The following is a 13,052-nucleotide window of genomic DNA, read 5'->3' on the forward strand; positions in this document are numbered from 1 at the left end:
AAATCAAATTTTTTTCTTCTCAAATATTATAATAATAATAATAATATAAATCGCTTATTTGATTGAACAATGTAATAAATAATAATTACTAATAAGTCTCAAATATAAAAAAGTTTATTTAATTTTAGAAACAGTTGAGTATTTTTATTTAATTTATAAGTTGTTTTTATTTATTTTGAAAATATACACTTTTTCTATTTTTTATTCAATCAAAAACTCAATTAATTAACTCAATCACCTAAATAAAAATTGCTACTTTAAATGCAAAATAATTGAAATTAATTTAAAACAAGATGAATGAATTTTTTTTTCTAAAACGATAAATATCAAATTTGTAATTGATTTTAAAAAAACATCATAAAATATTAATATGATAAGGCGTGATTTAAAACTTATTCAATACGCGTTATATGGATATTTACGAAAAATAAAATAAAATAATCTTAATTTTTTTTCTTCAGTAGAACGAGTGTGTATGAGAATCTTAAACGTTTAACTTTAAAAGATAGAGGAAAGATCAGTTAATATTGAATAATATTTATTTTAAACGTCCAATTATTTTTATTAGATAAATTCAAATTAATGCCAATATCTAATATTTTAATATAAAGGATAATGTAGCCAACTAATTTGACTCACCTAGAAATGATATATATTTGATATTTTTTTTAATAGTATGCTTTTGATTAAAATAAGACTTTATGGTGGGTTGTTGGCATCAAATATAAGAAGTTTGGTGGGGGAAATCAAATATGCCCACTCTTTTATCATCGTTATTTTCTAAATTTGAAATTTTATTTTAACAAAATAACTTGAAATTAGTAGTAATTAAGATTTAAATTTGAAATTAGTGCTTAACAAAATTAATCAGAAATAAATTAGATGTCAAATATAAAATATTGGAGGGATTGGTGGGGAAGAGATGAAAGTTTGGACAAATATAAAATAATGGAGGGAGTTGGTAGGGAAAAAGATGGGACCTACCTTGTTGACCCTTTGAAATTATAGAAAATATACTTTTATTGATTTATTTTAATATCTAAAAACTACAAAATTATTATATTTAGAAAATGTAAATTATATAAATTTCTGTCTTTAAGATAGGAAGGCCCATGGACTTTGGCCCATGGGCCTTATGTCTTTAAGATAGGAAGGCCCATGGAATTTGGCCCATGGGCCTTCCCCTGCAATCCAATATCTTTTTACTGAAACACTAATTTATAAATTAATTAGCTATGCAATAATAAATTAACACTTTTGAATATTTAAATATCAATATTTAATTAAAAAACATAAAATAAGAATCAAAACCAATATTTATAATTAGTATAGTTAATTATCGTGCAATTAGTTTAGAATGTTATATTATTAATATAAAAGTGGTTAAGTTATTGAATATTAGAAAAAAGAAAAAAAAAGGTTAAATTAATAATAGTAATAATAACAATAATAAAGCATCCACCCTCCGTTTTTTGGCGCTTACTCTCTAGTCTGAACTTAACGAACAAAACAAATCCTTAGTATGGGGAAAAGCGGCCGAATGGCAGTGTGTTGAGGACAAGCGTCCATGGCTGCTGTGGTCAACTTCAACGCAAATCCGGTTGGTTTCATTCAAAGCATCTGCCATGCATGGCGATCTTCAGTTTCAGCGTTAGATTTCCTGCCTTTCCACTCGTATTTCAAAGCCTCATTTTCCCTCTTTCACCATTTGCGAGTGGGAGCAATTTTTTTAGGGCGATGGAGTCAAAACCAGAGCTCCATGGGACCGTTTCTTCAGGCAATGACCAACTTCAGGTAATAATGTGGCCTCATCATGGTTTTCTTGCTTTGCTTTGGCTTTACTTCAATTTTCCCTTTTCATGATTTTGCCTCCAATGCCGCACATCGGTCAATTCATGCTATCATTGTCCATTTGGCTCTCTATCTCTTTCTCTAAAAGTTCATTTTTATTCACAATAGGGTTTGCTTTTGACTGTTTGAGCTGGTGGATTGATTAGCCATCTTTTGTTTTTTCTATTACAAAATGTTCGTGATCAATTGATATAAACATGTTTCTTTATTATTTTGTTTGAACAACGCATTGAGTCTATACTTTTCTTTTACTTGGGTAATGATTTAGTTCCCATCCAGACTAAGGCCCCCTGTATTTTTTGTTTTCAGTTTTTGAGAATCGTGTTTGATTCTTCATCACGGTATTTAGTGCTGTTTTCACTTTTCTCAAAGAATTATTCGAATTCTTAGCCAAATTTTTAGAACAAAAACTAAATGATTATCAAACATGAACAAAACTATTATCTCAAAAAATTTAGATTATTATCTCAGAAAGTTTAAGTGACGATTGGCGGTTGTTGTAATGATTAGGCCCTATTGTGAAAAATTCTACTAAATGTAACAAAGTTTCTTACCCGTGTTGATTGAAGAGCCAAATGTGTTTTCAGAGACTAAATGCCTTCCTAAGCCCACTCGATCATCACTTTATACAACAGAGTATTGATATAAGATTAAATTTACTACAACTTATTCGCTTAAGCTTATGGGTTCGATAGTGATTTAATATGAGAGCAAGTAGTACTATGTTTAAACACTCATACTCTCATTTCTCTTCAATTAATATGGATTGACAACCATTTCCTCCATCTTGTTCTAATTTTCAAATCCACAAGTGAGAGGAGTATTGGAGTATGGAGATAAAATTAAATTTATCATAGCCCATCGATTTAGAACAACTTCTTATCTCTTAGGACACTACAATACTAGATAGATTTGCTTTCCCCTTTTTATTTTTTAACTTAGAGTGACACCATTTGAACTGTTATCTTCATCAAAAGTCAAAGTTGCTACAGTCCATTAAACATATACTTTAATCTCTAATGCTGCATCAATGATAGCTATTAATATATATTTTATTTAGCTTTCATTTGATATTGAAATGGACTTTTATAAAAATTTAACAGTATTGAAAATGTTGCAAAAGGTGGCAGATCTTCATCAGTTGGAGAATGGCCAAGAAGGGTTTCAGAGTTCAGGCTCAGAAGAAGCTGCTTTGGCTGATCAAAATGTCAAAACAACAGCAAAAGGAAGAAAAGTTGGTGGGTGGAATTGTGGGATGCTGCTGCTAGGTAAACAAAACTCGTTTATGTGGTCGTATTATAAAAAACTGAGAATCTCAACGCCATTTTCATTTCAAGTTCGGCATTCTCATTTTCCAGAAGGGATAGTTTAATAACATTCGATTTTCTCAATTGTTACCATTTTCAGAAAAATAGATGGAGCATATTATAAACTAAGAAAATTAAATTAGCATTTTGGTTACGTCAACTTGAATATAGCTCAACTAGTTTGCGTGTATGCCCTGAACTAAGAGGTCAGAGATCTCATTGGTCCCATGTGTTTAAAGAAAAAAAAAAGATTTTGATTCTGCTTTGAGTTGTTTGGAAACATTCTCATTTCCAGTCTCCAATTTTAAGAACATATACGATGTTATGGAACAAGCTCCAACTTTTATCTCCCCTCCAAATGCTTAGAAGTTGGTTTGGTAACTGTTGCAGTGAATCAAGGATTGATCACACTGGCATTTGCGGGAGTTGAAGTGAATTTGGTTCTGTTTTCAAAGTCAGTGCTGAGGCAAACCAATGCTGAAGCAGCAAATACATTCAGCAGATGGATGGGAACCACTTATTGCTTCTCTTTGTTGGGTGCATTTCTCAGCGACTCATACTTGGGAAGATATCTCACTTGTGTAATTTTTCAACTTGTCTTCATTGTTGTAAGTCAGCTTCTTCCCTTGTTATTCTGTTGCAAGACGATTTGATAACGACTAAATGCACATACATTTACTTTCAATTTTTAGAAATACTCTTGGTCAAATTCCAAGAACAAGGACGTATTGTAGATATCAGCCGACTCTAAGTTACTTCAAAATTTATTCAAATAACTCTAGAAAACAAGTCGAGAAGTTGTTTGGCAGATAAGTTACCTCACAATCTCCTCTCCTTATTTAACTTTTGAAACTTGAGGGATTTTTTTGAAGCGGGCTGTCTAGGGCCTGCTTGTTGTACTTCACTCGTGGCTCGCCCTGCTACTCGTTGGGTAGGCTTAGCTCACCATAGAGTCGGAGAACTTCGATAGACAATTAAGGATTTTGTAAGTTTTTAAATTAGCTAAGGAATAGTCAATAAATTAGCTTAGAAAACTAAAAACAAATTCTTTTATTACGTGAGATTGAGGTTACATCTTTTTAGTAACTGGCAGCCTTACAAAGAACAATATTCTTGCTACATGAACTAACTTCATACTCTCTTTTTGCAGGGTTTGGTAGCACTTTCCTTATTAACTCATATATCTCTGCTCAAACCCAGTGGTTGTGGAAAAATAGGTCAATTATGTGACCCTCATGGCTTAACTGAACTCGTGATATTTTACATATCGATCTATCTAATCGCCTTAGGAAATGGAGCCCCTGAGCCTGCATTGGCTACATTCGGTGCAGAGCAGTTTGACGACAAGGATCCTAAGCAAAAGCGAGCCAAGACCTCATTTTACAGCTACTTCTATGTGTCAATAAACATGGGGTGTTTGATTTCAGAGACAGTTTTGGTTTATATAGAGAACTTGGGGCATTGGATGGTGGGGTTTTGGATATGTGCTGTGTGTGGATTGCTTGCCTATCTGTTGTTATTGAGTGGAACTTCAAGATATAGACAGTCCAAACCTTCTGGAAATCCTATATCAAGATTCTCTCAAGTTATAATGGCTTCCATGAAAAAGATGAATCTAAAAATGCCCTCAAATGGAGAAGGTCTTTATGAAGGTCCAGGGGGGAAAAAGGGTACAAGGAGAATGCTTCACACTGAAGGCTTCAAGTAAGTGGGTCTTCCTTTTTCTTTCTTTTTGTCTTTTTTTCTTCGTGTGATATAATTAAAAAAGGTTTTAGATAAAAATGAATGTCAACTTTAAGTGATAACTTTCTGAGACACTGAGGTGTTTTATCATAATTTTTCATTTTTGTAATTGTAATCTAAGTAAAATGATTTTACTGAAATTATTCTTAGTTATATTTTCTAAAAACACATTACACTTTTAAAAAGTTTTATTATTAACCTGTGAAGATATTGAACAGCTATATATCTATATCTATATCTATATATATATGTATGCTTGTAGGTATGTTTGTATGGGGGTAGTTGTAATATGACTGAAGCCTCAATAATCAAGATGCTGACCTGAAACTTATTGGAAGATGAACACTTTTCCTTTTTTTTTTTTTTTTTTTTTTTTTTGAATAATGCAGATTTTTGGACAGAGCAGCCATTCTTACAGAAGAGGAGATAAACTTGATATGCAACCAAGGGCAAACAGCAAATCCATGGAAACTTTGCACTGTCAGTCAGGTTGAGGAAGTGAAATGCATTTTGAGGCTTCTTCCAGTCTGGTTATGCACTATTTTCGCCTCTGTTGTGTTCATTCAAATGCTCTCTCTTTTTGTTGAACAAGGAGCTGCCATGGACACCCTCGTTGTGTCAAACTTCCATATACCTCCAGCCAGCATGACCGCCTTCGACATTGTAAGCACGACCTTGTTCATCATGCTTTACGACAGGCTCCTAGTTCCTTTATACATCAGAATTGCAAAACGAAAGCCAAAACCACCAAGTGAGCTACAAAGGATTGGGATCGGCCTAGCCATTACAGTAGTAGCACTTGTAATTGCAGGCTTTGTCGAGCAAAGACGGTTGAAGTATGCAAGTGTTACTGGTAAAGAAACTAGTTCTTTGAGTATTTTCTGGCAAACGCCACAATATGTACTCGTGGGGGTCTCCGAAGCATTTGTTTACGTAGCTCAGATGGATTTTTTCACATCACAAATACCAGACGGATTGAAAAGCTTGGGAATGGGACTTTCCATGTCTTCATCAGCAATGGGGAGTTATCTTGCAAGCCTGATTTTAACTACAGTAATGGCTATCACAAAAACTAATGGTAAGCCCGGTTGGGTTCCCCCGAACCTGAACGACGGTCATTTGGACCGGTTTTTCTTTCTATCAGCCACTTTGACTGCTCTCAACTTGGTCTTTTACCTTGTCTGTGCCAAAAGGTATAAAGGTTCTATAATAGAGAACCAAGATGAAGACCTAGAAGAGGAGTTTGATAGCGAGTTCAAGTAAGAATCCTTTCTAGACAGGAAAATTTCAGGGAACAAAGATGGTTGAGACACAGCATGGATATTATCATCTTTGATAAGAGAGGTTTGGCAATAATACAAGTTCCAGTCTTAATTTAAACATTGCTCATTTTCTTTTAGAATCTTTTTAGAATCCGAAGATTTGAACCTCCAACCATTCTAAATAAAACTCATATATTATCGTCTTTGGGATGACGCAGAAGGACGATTTTCAATTTTTATTCCATATATATGGTTCCTTCAACTTTTGAATGATAAACCATATTGCCTAAAGTACATATAAAACCTTGGCTCATCACTCTCACTTCACTAGTAGTTACTGGGTGATTAAGAACAGTAGCAAGAAACCTAATAGATGAAGTAGACGAGGCTTACTTTTTTTCACTTTGCTATCTTAGCTGTGAGTTCTCTTACCAACTTAGCAGCAACCATGGCTGTCATCCCATCGACGGTGTCTCGCTGAGGGTTGAACTCAACGACATCGGCGCCCACGATATCCCCTTCGAGATTGTGAATGATGTTCAGAACATCACGGAAAGACAAACCTCCTGGCTCAATATGAGACACTCCAGGAGCGAATGCTGGATCGAGAGAGTCCAAATCTATTGAAACGTAAACACCCTTTACGCCTTCCCCCAATTTCTGCATATCATATGATACAGTATGAGTTAGGAAAGCAGACAATGGCTAGCAAGGATCATAGAAGAAACACAGTACCAAATTTTCCAAATATTCGCGATCTCTCGAAAAGTTTCGCATTTCATATAGCTCCACTCCAAATCTTTTGCACTGCTCTCTTCCTTCTTGAGATATTGATCTTATACCAACCTGAAATGAAAAAGCATTACTCAAGTTCAGTAAAACATCAGTAATAATATATGAGATTCAGAGGAAAGAAAGTTACCTGCAAAAGTCGCCTGGCATAACCACCTTCCATAATTCGTGCAAAAGAAGAAGCATGTGAAAAATAGTTTCCTTCATAAGCATTATAATTATCAGGATGGGCATCTAGATGAAGGATATCAACTTGACCCCCAAGCTTCTCAGAAACAGCTCTGATGACGGGGTAAGATATGGAGTGGTCGCCTCCTAAAACCAATGCACGTAGTGGATCCTGATGGATAAAGATTGTAAATAATATTTACTCTGAATGTTGATCCAGAAACTACCGGTAGACACTAGAACAGTTAAAATATTTTAAATCCACCAAGTATGAGGAGAAAAATGATGGATTAAAAGAAAAATAAGTTCGGGAGTAACTCACCTCTTCCATGACCAGCTTGACAGACTCGCTCACAACTTTCATCAATCTTTCATCATCTACACCACAGTCCCTGATTTCTTGGACAGGGACATCACCAACGTCAGTTAGCACTCTGGGGTCAGTAAGTTCTTTCCCTGCATCACAAAAGCATTGTTTTTCAATTGCCATGTATAATTTGAGCTGAGATAGAACTTTGTTGTCTTGTCATGTACCCCAACTTGCAGGTAAATGAATGTCCAGACAACACAATACACATTCAAAATCCCATAGGTTTCACAATTAGCTTCTGAAATCAGAATGTTCTAATATACTTTATCCCCACATGTCATCATTCATGCCTAATTTCAAAATCTTAAATACAAGACTACAAAACAAATTATGATTTACCATCTTGAAGAATAGAAAATATTGTCAATTACAAAGCAAGAACAACAGAGGATTAAGCTACTATTAAGAACATAAAAGCCCAAGCCCACCGTGAGTAGACATTATCTTTGTTTGGTTTCCCTCAAAGTTTTTAAAACACGTCTATTGGGAAGGAAGAGTTTTGACACTCATATAAGGAATGTTTTAATCCCCTCTCCAACCAATGAAGGATTTCACAATCCACGCCTTTGGGGCGCAGCGTCCTCACTGGCACACCACCTAGTGTCTAACTTTGATACCATTTGTAAACGCTCAAGCCCACCGCTCGTAGATATTGTTCTCTTTGGACTTTCACTTTCGAATAAGGCGTCTTCTAGCAGTGGGCTTGAGCCATTACAAAGATCTTATTCAACAAATACTAAGTTAAGTTCATGAAAAGTTCACAGAGGCAACAGAATAGAATACCTTCTTCTGTAGTTGGATTTGTGCTCCCGCACCAGATGGCTTCCCTGATCCGAGGAGGTGCAAACGCTGGGCCTTGAAGAAATGATGAGTTATGTCCCAAAGGAACTCCAAGAAGAGAAGCTGATGCTACAGCACCTCCTAAAGCACGCACCAGCTCACCCTAGGAAAAGAACTCCAAAACCTTAATAAAGTTACCAAATTTACTGAAGAAATGTTGGGTGACTTAATAAATTCAAGTTCTAAACCTTGAGCTTTGCCCTCTCGCGAATGAGTGTTAGAGATGCTTCAATAACACGATTTTGACCCTTCTGAATCAATGAGGTGGGAACGTTTGCAGAATTTAGATTGTGAAAGTAATGAATTCCTCTCCGTCCTAACACTGACATTTCTGTAAAATGAGAATGGTATATATGAATTAAAATAGGGCAATATAATCTTATTTTGGTCCCACATCGGTTCAAACCAACGTGTTTCCAATTCCATAGCTAGAAATGAGAATTTCAGATTGTAAGGGGAAGAGGGAGGCTGAAATGAGATGGCGACCACTGAGCAGCCTCAGCTTCAAGGGGAAAAGAGTAATGGTGATAAGCAGCTAAAGAAAATCAGGTAAAGAACATCAATTCTCCAGAAATTCATATTTTAATAATTTTCTTCCCGGAAGGGTCATTCCTAGCGGGCAAAAGATTCCCATCGTGAGATCCCACGTCAGTTGGATGGAGAACGAAACGAAATATTTTTTTTATAAGGGTGTAGAAACATCTCCCTAGCATACATGTTTTAAAAACTGGGAGAGAAGCTCAAAAAAGACAATATTTGCTAGCGGTGAGCTTGAACCGTTACAAATGGTGTTAAAGCCAGACACCGGGCGATGTGCTAGCGAGGAGGCTGAGCCCGGAAGGGGTTGGACACGAGACGGTGTGCCAGCAAGGACGTTGGACTCCGATGGGAGTAGATTGGAGGATTCCACATTGATTGGAGAAGGGAAGGAGTGTCAGCAAGACAGTAAGGATGTTGGGCTCGAAGGGGGTGGGTTGGAGAATTCCACATTGATTGAAGAAGGGAAGGAGTGTCAGCGAGACGCTAGGCCCGGAAGGGGATGGACTGTGAGATCCCACGTTGGTGCAAGGACTTTAGGCTCCGAAAGGAGTAGATTGGTGTACCACACCGATCGGAGAAGGAAAGAAGTGTTTCCTTTAGCTTTTCCGACGATACAACCGTATTTAAGTAATTGTGGAGAATTTCTGGTGAGTAGGAGCTTTCCGGCCCCCAAGCAAATCAACCTCGAATAACAGCAATGAGCAGCAAATACAGACTCAAGAGAGAAAACACGAAGAGCTAAAAAACAGTGCAATTCGCAACTCGTGAAACCAAGAACATCTTTCACAAATCCAAACGCAAGAGCTATCGGAAACAGAATCATGAAATGAAAATGGAAATGGAGAAGGAGAAAAAGAGTATCGGAAACTTACTGATGAAGGGCGAGCGAGTCGATGGAGCGAATGAATGAACGAACGAACGAACGAATGAATGGGCCAATCAGCACAGTGGAAGAGCGCGCTTTCCAATTGCCGCCCCGTGACAGTTAAAAAGCGGCAAATAAAGTAATAATTTTTTTCTTAAAACAATATTATTTTCTTATATTTCTATTTTTATTACTTTATTATTAGTCTTTTCTTTATAAAATAAAAGAATATATTTATATTACTTTTCTTACCAAACTTAAAATTTAGGATTAAATTTCATATTCGTCTCTAACTAACTTTATAACCAACGTTATTCACGCTGATAGGTCAAAAGGCGTTAAAACTTTTTGAGGTCCTTGTTTTTTTAGAACGTAGAGCCGTACATGTTACCTTTTGAAAAGAGTATAGATCAAAATGGAATAAATTTTAAAGTTTAAGGGCCAAAATGAGATTAACTCTACGACGCCATTCATCCCAACTGAACTAATGGAATTCTCCAAAATTCGTTGTGTCAGGTGCTTATGGCGGCCACCCGTATGCTACCGAACCATCGAGACGTGGATGTCGCAAACAGGTGGCCGGCTATAGAAGGAATCCAACTTGCGTTATGATAGGAAGTATTTCTCCTAGCTTCTTTCTAGTTTTATTCACCAGTAAGGGAATATGGCCGCACAGGCGTTGCCTCGCTTGCCCCTTTCACAAGCTTCCGATAACACCTGGCTTGAAGATTCTCATTTAGAGCTTGCTCATGGTGTTCCATCTCAAAAGAGAATATATGCGTGGCCGTAAACAGAAGTCTAGAGATAAGATGAAATCAGATAGATTTTCTTTTTCCATAAAGAGAACTTAAAAAGAGAGATTTTATAAAGTAACTTTAGAGAGCTACATTAAATGTAGTTTCCTTTTCTTTCTTTTGAAGTTCATAACTACCAGAGATATAAAATTAAAGCATCTAATGTCTTTGTCGAGAACATATGAGCTAGTTGGTTAGACAATAGGAATAAAAAATTGTCGTCAAGTTACTCACAGTTCTTAGGAAAGTCTTCAAACAACAACCATGTTCGTCTAGAAGGTTGAGCTAATTGGTTAGACAATGGAAATCAACTCTTAGGAAATCCTTCAAACAGCAACCATGTTTGTCCCAAGGCTTCAGATCCAAGAATTGGAGGTTCCATCCTGTGTACTCAGAACTTGGAAAAGCATAAACCCAAGTTAATGCAATTTGAAGATATACAGCAATGAATTTGAATTGTTAATAAATGATATGAATTACATTTTCTAAGTATAAATGGAAGAGGTTATGTAACCCAAAAATATCATCCATTTCATATTTAAAAGAATCCAAGAAAAGACCCATGGAAAGTCCAGCTTTCCAATAATTGAACATGGTTATTAGGCCTTTAATCTTGTTCAAAAGGGGAAGAGAAGCCCTATACATGAGGGCCCCAATCCCCTCCACAACAGCCACAGCCAATGCAGCAGATAGAACATCCCAGTCACCTGTTTGACCAATAACAGTTGCAAATGCAGTTGCACTGTAAAACCCAACCAAGAAGAAGAGTATCTTCAATGGAAGATTTTTCCTTAACTCGTTAATTCTCGCATTCAACTTGGTTTGAATAGCTGAAATAATCCGTGTCAGTCTCGTTCTGCCATTCGAGCTATTTGAAGGAGGATCAAATGGACTCTCTTCCACACTGCTCCTAATGGATAAGGCCATCTTCCTGTACCACAAAGAATAATAACAAATTACAAACATAGACTAATCATACAACGACGATTCTTCTCAAATAACGTTAAAGATCATATGGCATATCACCTTTTCCCTTTGAGGTGCATCCTAAAGTTTACAATCATTATTTCCCTTGTGTTGCCAAGGGCCCAAGAGAAATTTTACTATAGGCTTTGCAATGAACTTATGAAGTTCAAGTGTTCTACCAAGTAAGGAAACTATTGTGTACAATTTGTATGGTACAATAATGAAGAGATGCAGGAAAGGCAGAAACAAGCTGCTTGACTGACTTTATAACTTGCATTTCTTGAACAAATTCAACATTTTGATGCTCGTAACGCCATACAAGAATAGCATAACTAACCTAACCTAACATAGTCCCTAGCAATTACAGCTACCTTAAGTAACTTACTTGAAGTTCTTTATCACTGAAGGTTTGGTCACATAGAAGGAAAAAGACTGATGGTGAAGTTGACCATGGAGCACATAAGTGTTGTAAAAGCATGCTGCGAGGCAGGGAACCGAAACTCTTGTTTTTGCATATTTTGGAGATTGAAGCTTACTGGTTCTTGGATAAGTGGATAACAACCTCATTGGAAATGCCATTACATTATCTTGAACTGCAAGCAATATTCAAGTACTTTTATTGATGAACACATAACTTCTTTATATAGAATCTTAAAATAAACGAAATCATCACATATCTATTCCTTCGTGCCTTGGTCATTTCAAAGAAACGATAAAACGATGAAAAGACAGATTTATGAGTTTCATATGTCCTCAGTTGCTGTTTGGAGCTGACAGTTCCTTTATCCCTTCACAACTTTATCATATGAAATTTGTCTTTAGAAATAATATGCAAACTTTCTCTCTTTAATCTAAATCCGCTCTGCCCATTACCTTGTGGGCGTGAACCAAATAGCTTAGAGTTAGTAAAAATAAGCAAATGGTTCAAATTCAACTGCAGAACTTAATATCTCTTCGCACAACTCAGATAGAATCTTCCCAATCGTTAAATTTTCAATTTGTGTAAATCTTTCAGCCACAGTCCTTTACGCACGCTCTAAATTACACTGAAATACAACGATTCAGTCGTAGAAACTCAAGGTGCAGACCAATTTCCAGCAAACCTAATTAGAATTCTATCAATTGAACAACAGCTCGCAGAGAGGGGAAATTGAAGTAATCTGAATAGATATTAACCAGAAAATCAAGAAATAGGTTGAATAGAATGCTTACAGATCGATATCCGAGCCTAAGCAACCTGTCAGATTATCTTTCACGATTCTCCCATGGAGGTTTAGCTGCAAGAACTGTTCGTCTCTTTCATCAATCGTCGGTCTTCGGCGTGGGGGCAGATTTTGGCGCCGTACCTTAGAACTCGGATAGTCCATCTTTTAGCCAATTAATAAAAGAGAAAAAGAAAGGCAACGGGTTAAAAATTTAAGACTTTACAATATCATTTTTTTTAATTATTTAATCCAAATGACTAAACTTAAAATTTATAAAAAAATACGAGACAATTTAAAAAATTGATAGTACAGTAACTAAAATAGGATGAAATCTAAAATATAGGCTAAA

General features: G+C 36.0%; 3 protein-coding genes across 8 annotated transcripts; 1 reads left to right on the forward strand and 2 right to left on the reverse strand.

The window, feature by feature from the left end:
• The first annotated feature begins 1,477 nt into the window (after positions 1–1,477).
• On the forward strand, positions 1,478–6,367 carry LOC111807153 (protein NRT1/ PTR FAMILY 7.3). 2 transcript variants are annotated; one of them, XM_087129175.1, is made up of 5 exons: positions 1,478–1,794; positions 2,955–3,119; positions 3,549–3,766; positions 4,309–4,862; positions 5,291–6,367. In XM_087129175.1, exons 2-5 carry the CDS (start codon positions 2,963–2,965, stop codon positions 6,162–6,164), a joined length of 1,803 nt encoding a protein of 600 aa, XP_086985301.1. In that variant the 5' UTR covers positions 1,478–1,794; positions 2,955–2,962; the 3' UTR covers positions 6,165–6,367. The 2 variants fall into 2 exon arrangements, with proteins under 2 accessions (XP_086985301.1, XP_023548509.2); XM_023692741.2 differs by having other exon boundaries at positions 2,975–3,119.
• On the reverse strand, positions 5,997–10,907 carry LOC111807154 (arginase 1, mitochondrial). 3 transcript variants are annotated; one of them, XM_087129177.1, is made up of 8 exons: positions 9,746–9,896; positions 8,522–8,664; positions 8,277–8,436; positions 7,446–7,579; positions 7,086–7,295; positions 6,899–7,009; positions 6,557–6,823; positions 5,997–6,131 (listed from the first exon to the last, which is right to left on the reverse strand). In XM_087129177.1, the coding sequence occupies exons 2-7, from the start codon at positions 8,660–8,662 to the stop codon at positions 6,563–6,565; spliced, it is 1,017 nt and encodes a 338-aa protein (XP_086985303.1). In that variant the 5' UTR covers positions 8,663–8,664; positions 9,746–9,896; the 3' UTR covers positions 5,997–6,131; positions 6,557–6,562. The 3 variants fall into 3 exon arrangements, with proteins under 3 accessions (XP_086985303.1, XP_086985302.1, XP_023548510.2); XM_087129176.1 differs by lacking the exons at positions 5,997–6,131; positions 9,746–9,896 and adding an exon at positions 10,767–10,907 and having other exon boundaries at positions 6,374–6,823; XM_023692742.2 differs by lacking the exon at positions 5,997–6,131 and having other exon boundaries at positions 6,374–6,823.
• On the reverse strand, positions 10,792–12,895 carry LOC111807155 (YCF20-like protein (DUF565)). 3 transcript variants are annotated; one of them, XM_023692745.2, is made up of 4 exons: positions 12,711–12,851; positions 11,884–12,091; positions 11,240–11,463; positions 10,792–10,929 (listed from the first exon to the last, which is right to left on the reverse strand). In XM_023692745.2, exons 2-4 carry the CDS (start codon positions 12,075–12,077, stop codon positions 10,889–10,891), a joined length of 459 nt encoding a protein of 152 aa, XP_023548513.1. In that variant the 5' UTR covers positions 12,078–12,091; positions 12,711–12,851; the 3' UTR covers positions 10,792–10,888. The 3 variants fall into 3 exon arrangements, with proteins under 3 accessions (XP_023548513.1, XP_023548511.1, XP_023548512.2); XM_023692743.2 differs by lacking the exon at positions 10,792–10,929 and having other exon boundaries at positions 10,971–11,463; XM_023692744.2 differs by lacking the exons at positions 10,792–10,929; positions 11,884–12,091 and having other exon boundaries at positions 10,971–11,463; positions 12,711–12,895.
• Between the last annotated feature and the right edge of the window lie 157 nt (positions 12,896–13,052).

This window comes from Cucurbita pepo, chromosome 12 (assembly GCF_057944985.1).
Source record: "Cucurbita pepo subsp. pepo isolate OVF chromosome 12, ASM5794498v1, whole genome shotgun sequence".
NCBI lineage: Eukaryota > Viridiplantae > Streptophyta > Magnoliopsida > Cucurbitales > Cucurbitaceae > Cucurbita > Cucurbita pepo.